Source organism: Ranitomeya variabilis, chromosome 1, assembly GCF_051348905.1.
Source record: "Ranitomeya variabilis isolate aRanVar5 chromosome 1, aRanVar5.hap1, whole genome shotgun sequence".
NCBI classification, from domain to species: Eukaryota; Metazoa; Chordata; class Amphibia; order Anura; family Dendrobatidae; genus Ranitomeya; species Ranitomeya variabilis.
Genome location: NC_135232.1, coordinates 945,633,501 through 945,652,706, shown reverse-complemented (window position 1 = coordinate 945,652,706; position 19,206 = coordinate 945,633,501). Strand labels below are relative to the sequence as shown.

General features: G+C 44.9%; 1 protein-coding gene across 3 annotated transcripts; it reads left to right on the top strand.

The window, feature by feature from the left end:
- Nucleotides 1–1,808: 1,808 nt before the first annotated feature.
- On the top strand, nt 1,809–6,742 carry LOC143791353 (uncharacterized). 3 transcript variants are annotated; one of them, XM_077279228.1, is made up of 5 exons: nt 1,809–2,052; nt 2,141–2,215; nt 2,323–2,409; nt 2,511–2,977; nt 3,089–6,742. In XM_077279228.1, the coding sequence occupies exons 4-5, from the start codon at nt 2,883–2,885 to the stop codon at nt 4,083–4,085; spliced, it is 1,092 nt and encodes a 363-aa protein (XP_077135343.1). In that variant the 5' UTR covers nt 1,809–2,052; nt 2,141–2,215; nt 2,323–2,409; nt 2,511–2,882; the 3' UTR covers nt 4,086–6,742. The 3 variants fall into 3 exon arrangements, with proteins under 3 accessions (XP_077135343.1, XP_077135345.1, XP_077135344.1); XM_077279230.1 differs by having other exon boundaries at nt 1,872–2,052; nt 2,511–6,556; XM_077279229.1 differs by lacking the exons at nt 1,809–2,052; nt 2,141–2,215 and having other exon boundaries at nt 2,305–2,409.
- The last annotated feature ends 12,464 nt before the right edge of the window (nt 6,743–19,206 follow it).

Genomic DNA, 19,206 nt, shown 5'->3' with positions numbered 1-19,206 from the left:
CTGTGAAGACCTGCTGCTTCAGCCAAAGGATTGTCAGCCTTTTGTATGTGTGTGTGTGTATGCGTCTTCTGATTGGTTTCACCTTTCTGCCTTTGTTGTACATATGTGTATTTGCATAAAGCTATGTGCGTGCATGTGTATGTGTGCATTTTTGGACGGCTGTGTGCTTTTGTACCATGTGCCTGCACCATATTATGCCTTTGCCAATTTTATGCCTGTTCATGTGGGAGGGTATGTGTCCATGTGCAGGATTGCATCAGGATGTGGTCAGGATTTTCCATCAGTATTTGTACGCCAAAACCAGGAGTGGGTGATAAAAGCAAAAGTGTGCCTGTTTTCGTATTATACTTTACCTAATTTTTACACTCCTGGTTTTGGCTTACAAATACTGATGGGAAATCCTGCCCAAATTCTGATGCGATCCTGAATGTGGACACATACCATGCATGTTTTTTGGGTACGTCTTGTTGATGGCATGTGCATTTGTCCATGCTGTATAATTGGTTATTTGCCTTTTTCTGATGTATTGACTGTATAGTGGTCTGTGCAGCATGTGGTTTAAATTTTTTTTTTTTTTTTTTTTTTTTTTTTTTTTAAATCTGATGTGTTTTTTAAAAAAGTCTAGCGGTGTGCAGCTTGTGGTTTGAATGTGTGAGTGTGGGGTTTTTCTATTTAATAAAAGTGTTGAATTTTTTTTTATTACAGTTATAACCATTTGCAGTTGAAGTACTTGTATTTAAAATAAAGAGCATGTCAGCTCCTTGTGATTTTTAAAAAAAAAAGTGCAAAAAAAAAATTATAATAAAATGTTTATTAAAAAAATGTCCGTAGTATTATTTCATAAAGGTAAATTTAAAACTGGTGTATGTACCAATGGTTACACATGCAATACAGGGTTGGTTGAGGGCTCATTTTTTTTAATAAAGGTTAACCTGTAAAGTATTTTTTTTTTTTTTTGGGGGGGGGAGAGGTTATTTATTTTAAATAAAATGTGTCAAATATATTTTTTCATGGTGTTAACATTAAAAAATTTTGTTTTTTGGGACATGGAAATGAATGGTATAACGTGCAACTTTTTGGGGGGGTTTTGGTGTTCACCTGTATGAACATTTCTGACATCATTTTAGTAGGGTGTTTATCATTGAACATTACCTAGTTCAGGGGGTGGTCTAACTATAGATCCATTATACATATAACAGATAAACCAGGACCGCAGCCGCTGCCCACCAGGACACAGCCGCTGCCCACCAGGACCACAGCTAAAGAGCTAGAAGTAAGTTTTGAAGACCCCAATCTGCTACTTCAATGTGTCGAGCAGATTGCAAGTGTGTCTTTAACTTACAGAACCACCAGGACACAGCCGCTGCCCACCAGGACACAGCCGCTGCCCACCAGGACACAGCCACTGCCCACCAGGACACAGCCGCTGCCCACCAGGACCACAGCTAAAGAGCTAGAAGTAAGTTTTGAAGACCCCAATCTGCTACTTCAATGTGTCGAGCAGATTGCAAGTGTGTCTTTAACTTACAGAACCACCAGGACACAGCCGCTGCCCACCAGGACACAGCCGCTGCCCACCAGGACACAGCCACTGCCCACCAGGACACAGCCGCTGCCCACCAGGACCACAGCTAAAGAGCTAGAAGTAAGTTTTGAAGACCCCAATCTGCTACTTCAATGTGTCGAGCAGATTGCAAGTGTGTCTTTAACTTACAGAACCACCAGGACACAGCCGCTGCCCACCAGGACACAGCCACTGCCCACCAGGACACAGCCACTGCCCACCAGGACACAGCCGCTGCCCACCAGGACCACAGCTAAAGAGCTAGAAGTAAGTTTTGAAGACCCCAATCTGCTACTTCAATGTGTCGAGCAGATTGCAAGTGTGTCTTTAACTTACAGAACCACCAGGACACAGCCGCTGCCCACCAGGACACAGCCGCTGCCCACCAGGACACAGCCGCTGCCCACCAGGACACAGCCGCTGCCCACCAGGACCACAAAACGATGTCCTCTTCTGACAGCCCTCCTCCACAGCAACAGCGTGTATCGGTAAGTTAACACAAAATTTTTTTTTTTTTTAAATTTCTTTAAATTAAATTTTTATGGATAACTACATGCATACATTATGTTTCAACAGGAAGCTGAATCAGATGAGGAGCTGTCAGAAGGGGGCGAGACGGGTGGAGAGATGCAAGTGGAGGAGGAACCAAGTGTAAGTAGTGGTGAAACAGTTGCTTCGCACATCACACTGCACCATACACAAAACAGATTACTAAACACCTGCCTACCTTAACTGAGAATTTGTTTCCTTCATTTCAGGCTGCTGCTGCTGCTCCTGCTGCTGCCGCTGAAGGCTCTCCCAGACAGTCCCAGAGTCGGCGGACTCGTCGCCACGGTCGGCCATCAGTGAGTTTTTTTTTTGGGGGGGAGGGGGATTCTATTGGTACTTTAGTATTTCAGTGTACTAATTTGTTTGTTTTCCTTTTTTTTTTTTTTTTTTGACACAGGCTTCACAGCGTGCTCCCGCAGAAGAGGAGGATGATGATGATGACATTGACATCGATTGTCTCATCGAGGAGGTTCGCGAGCGGGAGCCGCTGTGGAACATGGCTGACCGCAGGCATGCTGATACCGGTGTCACCCGTCGGCTCTGGGACGAAGTGTGTCGCAACCTGTTTCCAAGGCGGGAGAGCCTTCATCCTCAGCAGCAGAGCAAACTAGGTAAGTATTCACTTTCCAGTGATGTTTTGAGCTGACTGTAATGTATTGCATTTACCAATTTTTTGTATTTTCTTTTGATTCTTGTCTTCACAGTTGGAAAGGTTAGGAAGCGGTGGCGGTCACTGAGGGATCGCTTTAAGAGGGAATTCAATGATGAGATGAAGGCCCCGAGTGGCTCTGCAGGAAGGAAGAGGAGCAGATATAAATATGGCCAGGCCCTCTCCTTCCTGAGGCGAACCATGCTAAGCAGAGTGTAAGTATTCTACAGCCCAATTATAACCATGTTAACCTGTCTACTTAGTTTGCTTTCAGTCAGGGCTTTTTCATTCCAATGTATTAATTTCTTTTGTTTTTTCTTTCACAGCACCTTCTCCAGCCACCGGGCGCCTGCATCTTCCTCTGCGCCCTCTGAAGCGATCCCTCCTGAGTCCGCCACTGAGGGCCACGTCGGTAGGCCCCACACCTCTGTCCCCTCCTCTGACCCCTCTGTCCCCTCCACTTCATCCGCCCCAAGCAGTGGAGCATTATTGCAGGCTTCATTGCTCGCATCTGATGCTGAACAGTTAGCGTTCCCTTTACCCCACCCCTCTGATCCTGCCACCTCGACACCACCATTAGGTTCGTGGCGGCAGCGCCAGAGGGGTCAGGAAAGGAGCTATGCTCCTGAGTTCTTACACCTGAATGCATCCTTCCAAGGCTCTTTCAAAATTTTGGGAGAGCAAGTGACTGCTGGTTTCAACATGGTGCAATCACGCATCAGTGAAACAAGCCAGGAAACCAGCAGTCGCTTGGATAGGCTGCATTCAGCTGTAAGTCCCGATCCGGCCAACCTTTTTTTCCAATCCATGCTCATGAGCATGGAGAAGCTTTCTTTTGAGCAACAGATGCGGGTAATGAATACCTGCCATAATGCTGCACTGCAGGCCATTAATGAATCGACCCACACACCTCACCACACCTCCACTCCAATTCCACACCAGGCCCCATTTCCACACCATACCCCCCATTACCAAACCCAGCCCCAATACCCACACCAGCAGCATTACCAAACCCAGCTCCAATCCCCACACCAGCACCATTACCAAACCCCACGCCACTCCCACTACCCTACCCAGTCACAATACCCGACCCAGTCCCCACAACAATCCCGGCCCCTAGACCAAATTACTTCCCCAATGTTTTCCTTACTGAACTTTTCTCTTCCACCTACTCCAACACCACCCCCCTCTGGTCAGCCTCTTGGTTTAACCCCCACTTCCACTGCACCCCAAACAAGTAGGGTTTCCCCACCTATCGACGTGGTCCAACCTTCCGGCACATCCTCCTCTCATATCTCCACCCAACACTTTGAAAATTTGTAAAGTGTGTAAATAAGATTCTAAAAAATGTTCTAATTTTTCTATAAAAATGTTGGAAAATATATATATATTTTTTTTGCAAAACAAAAAAAAAAAAAAAAAAAAAAGAGTTAAAATAAAATTCGGATTACAATTCTACTCTTTGTGTGTGTGTGGATTTATTAAGGTAATATAATAAAAAAAGGTTTAATAAAAACAAACACCAGACATGTAAAGGGTATAACATAATGGTTTTACTAGCAAGAAAACCACGCTTTTGGGCCTTTTTTTTGGGGGGGGGGGCAGAAACACTTTTTTTACATAACCAAAACACATGGGAAACAGGTTACACATGGGAAACAGGTTACACAATCATGTCTTGCCACGGGATCCGCCCGACAGGTGAGACAAAATAATCGGCAAACTGGTCCCTCATCCTTGTAACTGAACTTGTAGAGCGAACCGAGCTGCTGCGGTAGTCCCACAAGGTGGTCTCCAACTCTTCATCATCCAAAGAAACGGGCTCCTTTGACAGGACAAAGTTGTGGAGCACCACACAGGCTTTAACTACCTCGTCTATAGTTGTTGTTTTCAGCTTGATAGCCGTCAGCAGAACTCGCCACTTCGCCGTCAATATGCCAAAGGAACACTCCACTACTCTTCGTGCTCTAGTAAGCCGGTAATTAAAGACCCGCTTGGTATGGTTTAAGTTCCGGCTACTGTACGGTTTCAGTAGGTGCAGCGACAGTTGAAAGGCTTCATCACCTACAAAGACATATTCCAGGGCTGGGTCATTTGTTCCTGGCAGTGGTCTGGCTGGCGGGAAATCGTAGCTCTCTCCATAAAGGCAACGACCCATCGGAGAGTTTTTAAACACTTGCGAATCATTGGACCGTCCATACGCTCCAATGTCCACGGCAAGGAACCTGCAGTTGGCGTCTGCAATAGCCATAAGGACGATGGAGAAATACTTCTTATAATTATAATACTCCGATCCTGTTCCTGCCGGTTTCGCAATCCTTATGTGTTTCCCGTCAACTGCACCCACACAATTAGGGAAATTGCAAATTTGCTGAAACTCTTCAGCACTTCGCAACCAGATTTCCGTGGATGGTTGGGGGATATACTCTGGTTGCAAAGTGGTCCAAACAGCCCGACATGTGTCCTTCACTATTCCAGAGATAGTTGAAATGCCCAGCCTGAACTGATAATGGAGCGAAGTCATAGATTCACCCGTAGCTAGGAAACTTTATAAAAAAAAAAAAAAAAAAAATGTTAAAAATTGTTTGTCTGTGCAATTTTTTATAATATGGCACTGTTAATTTTTTTTAAAATGACAGGAGACCCAATAAAACCAGCATGAATCCGGTGTAAAAAAACAGTGGAATGTCCGCCAAGAAAACCCAAATTACATGCTGCAGAAAATAGTGCGCAATATGTCAGCGCAGTATTGTCTGCAGCATGTAATATAACATTCAAAATGACCAATGACAGGAAAAAAGCAGTTGCATGTCATCAAACCCAAAAAACCCCCCAAAAAAAAAACTGCAGAAAATGCAACGCAATATTTCAGCGCAGTATTTTCTGCAGTCTGTTATCTAACATTCAATATGAGCAATGACATTTAAATAAAGCAGTTGAATGTCCGCCAAGAAAACACAAACTACATGCTGCAGAAAATAGTGCGCAATATGTCAGCGCAGTATTGTCTGCAGCATGTAATATAACATTCAAAATGACCAATGACAGGAAAAAAGCAGTTGCATGTCATCAAACCCAAAAAAACCCAAAAAAAAAAAAACTGCAGAAAATGCAACGCAATATTTCAGCACAGTATTTTCTGCAGTCTGTTAACATTCAATATCAGCAATGACATTTAAATAAAGCAGTTGAATGTCCGCCAAGAAAACCAAAACTACATGCTGCAGAAAATAGTGCGCAATATGCCAGCGCAGTATTTTCTGCAGCATGTAATATAACATTCAATATCAGCAATGAAATAAAAAAAAGAGGCTTACCGCAGGGTCACCATCAGCCGCTCCGCCGGTGTGATGGCAAGCCTCATCCTTGTATCCTGTCTTCGGATGACATCCTCCAGTTTTGCAAGCAAAAAATCAAAATGTTCAATCCTCATCCGCACGTAGTTGTGGAATTTGTGTGGATTGTGCCGCAACTCCAGGTACAGAGTGGACTGGACACCCCGGGTCATCCGTAGTTGATTAATCGGATGAATCCACATTCGTCTTCGTCTCCGTTGCTGCAGAAGCATCCTACGCCTTTCCGCTGCCGCCTCCTTCTCCCGCACTATGATATCCAGGCGATTTGTCTCAAAGATAACGTCGGTAACCAAACTAGCAATCCTCCCAAGAACACCTTCCATCGCTGCCACAAAACTAAAACCCACAAAGATGGGCTGTAAATACAGTACTATATAGTTTTTCAAATTTTCCAGTAGCCAATCAAATTTTGGGAGCCTCCCCTTTTAAAAACGGATCCGTCGGAAAAACGGATACAACGGATGGTAAAACGGATACAACGTATGCAACGCATCCAGTATTTTCGACGGAAACGTTTAGCGGATTTGCGACGGATCCGTCGAAATGCTGGATGCGTGGCATACGTTTGTCACCGTTTTTCAATTTTTTGACGCATCCGTTTTTTCGGCAAAAAAACGGATTTGCGACGTAATGCAGTAAACGCTAGTGTGAAACTAGCCTTAAACTAATACCCTTGGAATTTATGACAGTATTTAGTCTTTTTGGGTAGGAGTCGATCAGCATGGCACATCTAGAAATGGCAATCTTTGCCCACTCTTCCATGAAGTACCGCTCCTAATCTACCAGATTGTGAGGGATTCTTCTGTATACAGTCCTCTCCAGGTCACCCACAGGTTATCATTTGGATTCACGTTCGGGCTCTAGCTGAATCGTTCTAAAACTTTGATCTTCTTCTGGTGAAGCCATTCTTTTGTTGTGCTGAACATTGAAATTCATCTTCTTTATAGCAGAGGCCTGAAGGTTATAATTCTATTAATCATCATGGAATTGACTGATATTTGGAACTGTTCATAATTCCCTCCACTGTGACTAAAGCCCCAGTTCCAGCTGTGAAAAAGTAGCCCTAAAGCATAATGTTGTGTCCACCATGCTTCACTCTGGGTCAGAGGTGTAGCTAGGATTTTGGTTCAGTGGAGGCAAAACTTCAGAGTGGGCCCCTAACCAGGTAACCCTGATTACAACTATGGTGGCATACCCTAATTGTAGGTATATTAGAACCTCAGTAGATGACCAGGGCCGGCATTAGGGCAAGGCAGAATAGGCAACTGCCTAGGGCCCCTACTCCTTTGGGGGCCCCCAGTGTCTACATCAGTAGCTCCACTTCTAATCAGTGATGCTTCCGATGTAAAAGCTGGTTGAGGACCTGTATTGACATCATGATCATGTGACCTGCCAGGTGACCGTGAAGTCACTACAGGCCATGTATTCATTGGCCAGTGCACCTGTCCTCCTGCACGGAGCCTCTGAGGGAAAGGGAGAACTAGAGACCCGGCACCTACCAACCTGAGCTGTGAGATAAGTAGTGCAGCACGCTCCTGGTGAAAATGGTTCCTGGCCTGCTGTCAGCAACTCCTGCTCTTGTCGGCAGTCACAGTAGAGGAGAGGGCAGGGAGATGTCTGCTGGGAGCAGGAGAAGCTGCAGCTCATAGTGTGGAACATCTCATTCCCTCCAGCATAAAGCAGTGCGTGTACTTGAGGTGTGTGTAGTGTGTGTAGTTGAGGTGTGTGCTGTCTGTGAGCTATGTGTATGTGTTTATATGAATCACATGTATCAAATGAGCATTTGTTGTGCAGCATGTGTGTGCCTTGTACGTGTGTGTGTATAAGTGTGTGCCGTGTGTGTGTGTGTGTGTGTATACGTGTGTGCCATGTATGTGTGAATGAAAGACAACATTTTTAAACCAAAAAAATGTTTTTTTATTGACAAATTTTGAACAAAAAATATTTATAAATTTAGATAGTGTGGGGTGGAGATAATACTGGAGGGGCTGTCAGATTAGGACACCGACAGTGGGAGTGTGGAGAGAGGAATGTGGTGGTGATGGATCAGTAGGTAAAACAGGTGAAGGGGCGGATAAAGAAAGAGAATGGGTGGACATGAAACCGGGAGTAGTGTTGGAAATTTGTAAGATTTGAGGGGTGGAATGGTGGGATTGGGAAGCAGAAGAGGTGGTGGGTGGAGAAGAGGGTTGTGTTTGGAGCATGATGAGTGTTGAAGGAGACTGGTGGTGGTTGGCAGGGAGTTGAGGTTGGGCAGGGAGTGGAGGCACGAATGATGTTGGGAACTGAAATAGGGCTTGATGCTGGTACGGGGCAGGAAGCTGGTACAGGGCAGGATGCTGGTATGGTATAGGAGGGGGAGGAGGGACAGTGGCTGGAGAAGGGGGCAGGTGCAGGAGGAACTACCGGGGTGGGTGGAGGGTCTTGGGAGCTAACATGCACTAGAGCAAACTGGCACGCTTGCATTACATGCATCTGCTGATCAGGAGATAGCTTGTCCATGCGCTCGAGTACTGACTGAAAAAAGGTGTGGTTTGGAGATTTACTTGCATCTGGATGCATCCTATCCAGGCGTGTGTGCAACACAAGAATACTGTTGCTGAGCAAATAAAATCCTGCAGCCATTTGCTCAGACAACAGTTTGAGACAGTTCTTGAAGGCTGCATTCAGATGCAAGAACTCGGGCGCATAGCTCTTTTCCTGACCCCTCTGGCGCTGATGCCCAGAACCCACAGGTGTTCTAGAGGTGGCAGCATCAGAGGGGTGGGGTAAATGAAAAGCTATATCCTCACCAGCTGCTTCATGTAACAAAGTCGGCCGCGATGCTCCAGCGCTGGTGGATGGGACCGAGGGATCAGATGTGAGGGAAGGCTGGGAAGGTGCAGATGGACCGGGACTGTCGAAATGTCCCTCGGTGGCGGACACCTGAGGGATCGCCCTAGAAGAGTTCAACTCTGCAGGCTCCCGAGTGCTGCTGACGGTGCTGTGAAAAAGAAAAAAACATATAATTAATATATTGATATTGCTTGGCCCTGGCTGAAACCCAAAAAGAGTGTTAGACATGTAAACATTTTTTATTAAATGTGGTGGGTAATATTTACCTTCTGCTCACCATCGTCGACCAGAGGAACGTTAGGGCTCGAGCATATTTATATTTGCTCCTGCGTCCTCCAGATCCACTCGGGGCACGCATCTTTGTTGAATTCCTTCTTGAAGCGATCCCTGATTGACCGCCACCGCTTGACAACTCTCTCGGCTCAAAAGTGAAAGCACAAATTGGTTAGTATCTAACACATTACATCCAGTAACATAACTGAACTGTGTATACTTAAGTGTTTGATTCTGGGCCCAAACATCGAGGTCCTCCCAGTTGTCCACCAGTTCGTGGCATACTTGCTCCCAGAGTCGACGGGTCACAACAACATCTGCGTGGTGGCGGTCCCCCATGTTCCACAGCGGCTCCCGCTCTCAAATTAGATCAATGAGGCGGTCGATATTTAGGCCGGCCTCCTCACCGTCCGAGTCAGGAGCACGCTGTGAAGCCTGTTAAAAATGACAAAAAAAAAAAACATTAGACTCAAAAAAACAACATAAAGTTGAAAAACAAAAAAGGTACCTACTCGATGCCGACCGCCCTGATGCTCACGCCGACGGCCCTGGGAGGCGCTTTGAGGACCTCTGGATCGAACCCCAGAATCAGAAGACTATAAAAAAAGAAAAAACATTATGTGCTTGGATGTAGGCTTATGTGTTGTGTGTACGGTGATGTCTGTAATGATCTATTTGTATGTGTTGTGTGTACGGTGATGTGTGTGATGATGTGGTTCTGTGATGCATGTAAGAAACTTACCAATTGCGAGCCCGCTCTGGGTATCTCTTTGCCCCGTTCGTCTCCTTCTGGAAGCACCTCTGATGCTGCAGCTTCCTGTTCAAAAAGTAGATATTAATATATATATATATATATATATATATATATATATATATATATATATATATATATTATATATTACGTGAACATCACGAAAAAGAAAAAAAAAGTGTCTTTTACCTCACAGCGCTGACGACGCGGGGAAGGGCTCCCAGAAGAAGACATGGCTACAACTGGCTGCTGTCAAGCTGTGGCTGGCTGGCTGCTGGCACACTCTGGCTGGCTTGCTGGTTGCTGGCACACTGTGGCTGCCTGGCTGGCACACTCTGGCTGCCTGGCTGCGGCTGGATGGCTGCTGGCTGGATGGCTGCGGGCTGGGTGGCTGCTGGCTGGCTGGCTGGTTCAGCTCTGGTGGCAGGTTCAGCTCTGGTGGCAGGTGTTTTGTCTTGGCTGGCTGGTAAATGGATGAGAGGAGGCATCACTGGCAGTGTTTATATCTGTTTCCTGGGGGCTGGGCAAATATATCTGAGCATGCACAGTTTAAAAAACTGGATCCGGTGGCCGGATCCATCAATTTCCGGATCTGGCGCATTCCGGTGTCCATAGGCTTCCATTATAGCAAAAAAACGGAAACGCCGAATGAGGCGCTTTCCATTTTTTCGCCTCAGACAAAAAACGTTACTGTCTGCGTTTTTTCCAGTTGCCGGAAAAACAGTTTTCACCGGACACAACGTGAGGCCATCCGGCACTAATACAAGTCTATGAGAAAAAAACTGATCCAGCGGCAGCTTTCGCCGATTCCGTTTTTTTTTACAAATCGCCGGATTGAGCCTGACGGCTTAAACCTGATATGTAAAAGTAGCCTTACTGATGTTCAGCTTGTCACAGCAGTCGGCTTCTCGCGGAGCACAGCGTGAGAACCAGCAGTGCCTGCTGCTCCAGTCTATAGAGCTTCGCTCTCTGAATAAGGCTCCATACATTGTATGAAGAAGACAGAGCATCGAGGGACCTCCATTTGGACTATGGTAGACCGGTGTGGATATTTTTTTAAATAAATAGGTCAAAGAGGGAAATTGTCAGGGAGTGATTTTTTACAAATAAAGGACTTTTCTGAGTGGGTTTATTTTTTTGACTATGGGGTTAGTAATGGGGTATCTGACAGACACCTCTTCATTACTAACCCCAGGGCTTGATATCAGCGTCAGCTGCTGATATCAAACCCACAATCCCATTACCCTGAGTGCCACCGCACCAGGGAAATAGGGAAGAGCCGAGACTGAGTGCCAGAATTGGCACATTTAATGGATGTGCCAATTCCAAGGCGACTGAGGGGTGGTTTTATTACGCTGCGAAGGGGCCAATATCCATGGACCTTCCCAGCTTATTAATCTCAATTTGCAGCTGTCTTCTTAGCCTTTGCTGGTTATTAAAAATAGGGGGGACCTCACATCATTTTTTGTTAGGGACCCCCATTTAATAACCAGTTAAGGCTAAGCAGAGTGCTGTGAGCTGATATTAATAGGCTGGGAAGCTCCATGGATATGGATATTGGACCTTCCCAGCATAAGACTAGCTCACAGCTGTCTGCTTTCCCTTAGCTGGTTATAAAAAAAAAATTTGGACAAATAACGGTCTTGTTTCCCTTGCTGTCTGTCTTGGGAGATGTACTCTTATTGGATCTTTGGATGAAATAAAAGTATTTTCTTCTGATTTTAACCAGGAGCTGGAAATCATACTTTTTCTTTACATATTTCACGAGCAGTTGGATTGTGGTGTTCCGTGCATACTGGACCCTATGCAGTGAGCTGGCAACTCTTTTTTTTTTTCACTAATTATATATCTCATGGATAGCTTTAAATCTACCTATTTATCTATCTATTTTCTGTCTTTGCAAATCTAACACCTAAACATCTGTCATTTCTATTTTGCAATCTATTCCAGTATGTGTCACACTGATGGTGCACACGGATTCCACACGGATGGTACATGTAAAGCACAGGGCTTGTACACACAGACAATGATCGTACTGAAATACTGGGACATGTGAAAGAGGCCTTACATGAGCATGTAGCATAATAGATGATGGCCTCATTTTCACAGGATATAGGGTATACAATCTGAAATTCTCCATTGCATTTTGAGGTTTAAAGGGATCCTGTCACCATAAATACACAATTAACCTGCAGATATGGGGTTACTCTGCAGATTTAATAGCGTTACTAACCAATGCCTGCACTTAGCCGAACGCTGCGGGGAAAAAATGAACTTTATTCTCCATTACAGCGTTCGGCTGGAGGATTTTGGGCCACAATGTAATGATTGTCACAAAGATGGGTTTGTGCATGTAGAAAAGCCGCGGAGACACCATTATGTGTTTCTCAATGCAAGCAATGAATAGCCAAGTCTTTCACCGGAAAGGAACAACCACGGGAAGGGAAGCATCCCTTCCCTCGGGGAGATCAAAACATCCAACACCGCGGAGACACCATCACGTGTTTGGCATAGGTGGTTTTTCTTTATTGGATGTTGTTCCTTCCTGGTGAAAGACCTGGCTATTCATTGCTTGCGTTGAGAAACACGTGATGGTGTCTCCGCGGCTTTTCTACATGCATTTGCATATTTCCCTTTAGGGATGGGGGCAGTGTTCTGGATCACTGCATTGAGAAACACGTGATGGTGTCTCCGCGGTGTTGGATGTTTTGATCTCCCCGAGGTCATTCATCCTTATGTTTATAGTCTTTTCACTAGGCACTGCTCCTAATAGCCAGTTTCCTACTCCACACTGATGAGGGGCAAATACCCCGAAACAGCTGTCTGTGGATGGATACCATGTTTTGGCATAGGTGGTTTTCCTTTATTGGATGCTGCCCGTCCCGTGGTTGTTCCTTCCCGGTGAAAGACCTGGCTATTCATTGCTTGTGTTGAGAAACACGTGATGGTGTCTCTGCGGCTTTTCTACATGCATTTGAATATTTCCCTTTAGGGATGGGGCAGTGTTCTGGATCATTGCGTTGAGAAACACGTGATGGTGTCTCCGCGGTGTTGGATGTTTTGATCTCCCCGAGGTCATTCATCCTTATGTTTATAGTCTTTTCACTAGGCACTGCTCCTAATAGCCAGTTTCCTACTCCACACTGATGAGGGGCAAATACCTCGAAACAGCTGTCTGTGGATGGATACCATGTTTTGGCATAGGTGGTTTTCCTTTATTGGATGCTGCCCTTCCCGTGGTTGTTCCTTCCCGGTGAAAGACCTGGCTATTCATTGCTTGTGTTGAGAAACACGTGATGGTGTCTCCGCGGCTTTTCTACATGCATTTGAATATTTCCCTTTAGGGATGGGGGCAGTGTTCTGGATCACTGCATTGAGAAACACGTGATGGTGTCTCCGCGGTGTTGGATGTTTTGATCTCCCCGAGGTCATTCATCCTTATGTTTATAGTCTTCTCACTAGGCACTGCTCCTAATAGCCAGTTTCCTACTCCACACTGATGAGGGGCAAATACCCCGAAACAGCTGTCTGTGGATGGATACCATGTTTTGGCATAGGTGGTTTTCCTTTATTGGATGCTGCCCTTCCCGTGGTTGTTCCTTCCCGGTGAAAGACCTGGCTATTCATTGCTTGTGTTGAGAAACACGTGATGGTGTCTCCGCGGCTTTTCTACATGCATTTGAATATTTCCCTTTAGGGATGGGGCAGTGTTCTGGATCATTGCGTTGAGAAACACGTGATGGTGTCTCCGCGGTGTTGGATGTTTTGATCTCCCCGAGGTCATTCATCCTTATGTTCATAGTCTTTTCACTAGGCACTGCTCCTAATAGCCAGTTTCCTACTCCACACTGATGAGGGGCAAATACCCCGAAACAGCTGTCTGTGGATGGATACCATGTTTTGGCATAGGTGGTTTTCCTTTATTGGATGCTGCCCGTCCCGTGGTTGTTCCTTCCCGGTGAAAGACCTGGCTATTCATTGCTTGTGTTGAGAAACACGTGATGGTGTCTCTGCGGCTTTTCTACATGCATTTGAATATTTCCCTTTAGGGATGGGGCAGTGTTCTGGATCATTGCGTTGAGAAACACGTGATGGTGTCTCCGCGGTGTTGGATGTTTTGATCTCCCCGAGGTCATTCATCCTTATGTTTATAGTCTTTTCACTAGGCACTGCTCCTAATAGCCAGTTTCCTACTCCACACTGATGAGGGGCAAATACCTCGAAACAGCTGTCTGTGGATGGATACCATGTTTTGGCATAGGTGGTTTTCCTTTATTGGATGCTGCCCTTCCCGTGGTTGTTCCTTCCCGGTGAAAGACCTGGCTATTCATTGCTTGTGTTGAGAAACACGTGATGGTGTCTCCGCGGCTTTTCTACATGCATTTGAATATTTCCCTTTAGGGATGGGGGCAGTGTTCTGGATCACTGCATTGAGAAACACGTGATGGTGTCTCCGCGGTGTTGGATGTTTTGATCTCCCCGAGGTCATTCATCCTTATGTTTATAGTCTTCTCACTAGGCACTGCTCCTAATAGCCAGTTTCCTACTCCACACTGATGAGGGGCAAATACCCCGAAACAGCTGTCTGTGGATGGATACCATGTTTTGGCATAGGTGGTTTTCCTTTATTGGATGCTGCCCTTCCCGTGGTTGTTCCTTCCCGGTGAAAGACCTGGCTATTCATTGCTTGTGTTGAGAAACACGTGATGGTGTCTCCGCGGCTTTTCTACATGCATTTGAATATTTCCCTTTAGGGATGGGGCAGTGTTCTGGATCATTGCGTTGAGAAACACGTGATGGTGTCTCCGCGGTGTTGGATGTTTTGATCTCCCCGAGGTCATTCATCCTTATGTTCATAGTCTTTTCACTAGGCACTGCTCCTAATAGCCAGTTTCCTACTCCACACTGATGAGGGGCAAATACCCCGAAACAGCTGTCTGTGGATGGATACCATGTTTTGGCATAGGTGGTTTTCCTTTATTGGATGCTGCCCTTCCCGTGGTTGTTCCTTCCCGGTGAAAGACCTGGCTATTCATTGCTTGCGTTGAGAAACAAGTTATGGTGTCTCCGTGGCTTTTCTACATGCATTTGAATATTTCCCTTTAGGGATGGGGCAGTGTTCTGGATCACTGTGTTGAGAAACACGTGATGGTGTCTCCACAGTGTTGGATGTTTTGATCTCCCCGAGGTCATTCATCCTTATGTTTATAGTCTTTTCACTAGGCACTGCTCCTAATAGCCAGTTTCCTACTCCACACTGATGAGGGGCAAATACCCCGAAACAGCTGTCTGCGGATGGATACCATGTTTTGGCATAGGTGGTTTTCCTTTATTGGATGCTGCCCTTCCCGTGGTTTTTCCTTCCCGGTGAAAGACCTGGCTATTCATTGCTTGCATTGAGAAACACGTGATGGTGTCTCCGTGGCTTTTCTACATGCATTTGCATATTTCCCTTTAGGGATGGGGCCAGTGTTCTGGATCACTGTGTTGAGAAACACGTGATGGTGTCTCCGTGGTGTTGGATGTTTTGATTTCCCCGAGGTCATTCATCCTTATGTTTATAAAGATGGGTTTGTGTCCTAGGTCATGGGTCCAGCAGGACAAAGGCTCCAAACATACTTCAAGAAGCACCCAGAGATGGATGGAAACAAAGTGCTAGAGAGTTCTGAACTGGCCAGAAATGGGTCCGGATCTAAATAGTTCCATTACACACAAAGGAAATAAATGTGTACAAAGCATGTGTAATTGAAATAATTTTAAGGGAGAAAATACACTTTCTACCATGACTGTAGGTTCTGCATATTACTTTTGTAAGTTTCTTTTTGATATATTTGAGAATATATTTTGGGTTGTGTGCACAAGGTTGCCAGTGGCATCTCGGTGTCATTGCAAATGTATGCTGTCATTCAACAAAGCAGGTCTTCTGACTGCTAGATTGTGCAACCTACCCCAATAATTTGCATCAATATATTTAATCCATAGCAAAGAGTGAAGCCAAAACATGGAGACGGTTGAACTCTTTCCAGTATAGCTTTCTCCCTATCAGCTCCATTACTCGATTTACCTTATGGCGCAGTCAGATGGCCATATAACATGGACGAAGATCGCATCACAATGCTCGGACTGGCCAGCGACTCTCTTGACCCGAGCATGACAGCATGTATCTTTATGTAGCTTGCAGAAATACTAGTCTGTATGGGGCTTGCAGAAATACTTGTATGTATGGGGCTTGCAGAAATACTTATTTGTATGTGGTATACTGAAATACTTGTCTGTATGGGGCTTGCAGAAATACTTGTCTGTATGGGCCTTGCTGAAATACTTGTCTGTATGGGCCTTGCAGAAATACTTGTCTGTATGTGTCATGCTGAAATACTTGTCTGTATGGGCCTTGAAGAAATACTTGTCTATATGGGGCTTGTATTGAGGCCATGGGAGTGCATTGCAGTCACAGGCGTAGCTGTGATTGCAATGCGGATTAAAAGTAAGTGTTAGTTTTGGGCAAACTATTTGTCCAAGGCAGATTTAAGAAACCTGCTCTGGGCTTTTGTGTTTTGAAACGGACTACAGGATGGTAGTGGTGCAGTCCATTTGATTCCCGGCCCGGGCTTTCCATGTGGCCCATGGCCACAGATTCCAGTTGAAATCCCTGCAGTAAAGGGTTTGACTGTGACAGGTTCAATGTCAGTGTCAGTCTGGTGTTTGCAGGAGTAACAAACTACAAAAGAATAAGTGCAAGAAAACGTCCAAAATAAGCAAAAAATCTTTATTAAATATATTAAAAATATCACAACAAGGGATACAGAAATAGTGGGAGAACAAGTGCAGATAACATGTACCGTACGCCTGGAGACAGATCACACCTCACCGCAAATCAGCAGCCAAGCAGAACAATAAATGCACAGGATATTCCCAATTTACTGGCTGCTCCATTATAAAGATCACTTAGTGCACCATATACCAGACTCACAAGCATATACCGATCAGTGCATGAAACATAATGTGAATACACAATGTAAAAGATGTCCTACCAGCTGCTGACGTGGGGAGAGCGTCCACTCCAGACCCACCCCAACGCGCGTTTCGGCGATGTCCTTCCTCAGGGGGCGCCCCCTGAGGAAGGACATCGCCGAAACGTGCGTTGGGGTGGGTCTGGAGTGGACGCTCTCCCCACGTCAGCAGCTGGTAGGACATCTTTTACATTGTGTATTCACATTATGTTTCATGCACTGACCGGTATATGCTTGTGAGTCTGGTATATGGTGCACTAAGTGATCTTTATAATGGAGCAGCCAGTAAATTGGGAATATCCTGTGCATTTATTGTTCTGCTTGGCTGCTGATTTGCGGTGAGGTGTGATCTGTCTCCAGGTGTACGGTACATGTTATCTGCACTTGTTCTCCCACTATTTCTGTATCCCTTGTTGTGATATTTTTAATATATTTAATAAAGATTTTTTGCTTATTTTGGACGTTTTCTTGCACTTATTCTTTTGTAGTTTGTTGCTGTTGCATTATTTGGTGTGTCCTTTGACATCCTTTATACAGGCACTAGTTATCCCCTATCTATATTGTACTGGGTCATCATGATAATAGGGTTTACTAGACTGTGTTTGTTTTGTTTTCCTTGCCTTTACCTGTTTGCAGGAGTGCAGAGCAAGAGGCTCTCCAGAACTCCACCTGTATGAGGTAGCACAGGCAAGCGGAGCCAAACAGCCAAGGCAGCTGAAAGGCCTGGCACCCACAGTGTACACAACGGTGCAGTTGCCCATGGTAACTGGTCTCAGGAGGTGGACTGGCATGTTTATTGGCTGCAAACTTGAGGATATGGTTCCCGGCTGTGATCCGGAGGATATCCTGTACTGTGTATTGCTGTGAGTTGAACATTAAAGAGATGTTTTGCTTTCAAATTTGCTAGGTCACTGCCTCATCACTGCACAGGGTGCTACCTCTGCACTACAGGAGATAGCACTTTGTTATTGGTGATGTGATATTATTATAGAGATCCTAACCCAGTGATACAATTGGCCATTGATAGCATATACTAGCGATATGCTGCCTGTCCGCACTAGGTTTATGTACACACAATGTCTTTTTCAGGCGGGTGCTCCAAAACTACGCTGAAAAAGCACCTAGAAAACACTTAAAAGAATGAACTTATACATTTCTATGTAAAAACAACTTGCTGTTCATATGTTTTATTTTTTGTGCGTCTTGACTGCAGGTTTCCAGACACCAAAAGAAATGAGCTTATCATTCTTCAGTCAATCGGAAGTCTCATATGATGCATGGAAGACAGCGTCTTTTAGATTGATTTTCCAGCATTTGTTTCAATGTGTTTTTTTTTTTTAAAGATCAGCATAAAAACATCTCACAAAGATGGGGGAAAAGAACAACATAATGGCGGACAAAAACAGTGAAAAAGGACACAGGTAACAACCATGTTCCAGCTCTTCTTGATAAAATACTTGAATTTATTTCATGCGTTTAAAATACAAACAGCAACTCAGACAACGTACAGGAGGACATGATCTATGCTATGCTCATGTCCTCCTGTGCGTTGTCCGTGTTGCTGTTTGTATTTTAAATGCATGAAATAAAGTCAAGTATTTTATGAAGAAGAGCTGGAACTTTTTTTTTTTTCAAGCCCTCATACTGCTAAATAATAGAAATTGTTATATTTCAAAAAAAGAAAGAAAGGAGCGCACTTACCCTGAAGGAGCTTTACATCACTTTATTGGGACATAATAAAAAGTCAAGAGCAGGGAGGGATAAGATCAGCCAAGGACTTGGCTCTTGACTTTAGTGAACCTAGCAAAAAAGCCAAGCAAAAAACAAGTGTGGGATTGCACTTTTTTGCAATTTCATCGCACTTTGAATTTTTTTCACCTTTTCTGTTACATAACATGCTAAAACCAATGATGTCGTTCAAAAGTAGAACTTGTCCCACAAAAGATAAGCCCTCACATGGCCATATTGATGGAAAAATTATGGCTCTGGAAACAAGGGGAGCGATAAACGAAAAATGCTCCAGGGGTGAAGGGGTTTAGAAACATGGATATGGACATATCTATGGAAATAGACATAGATATATAGATACACAACTATCTATCTATCTATCTATGTGTAATGGAGTGTGGGTTGGTCAAATGTAAAAGAGGAGGTTGGACAGAAATGATCTCACAAATCTTTTTGAAGATAGAGGAGGGAGGGGTTTGGGTGTGTTTTGG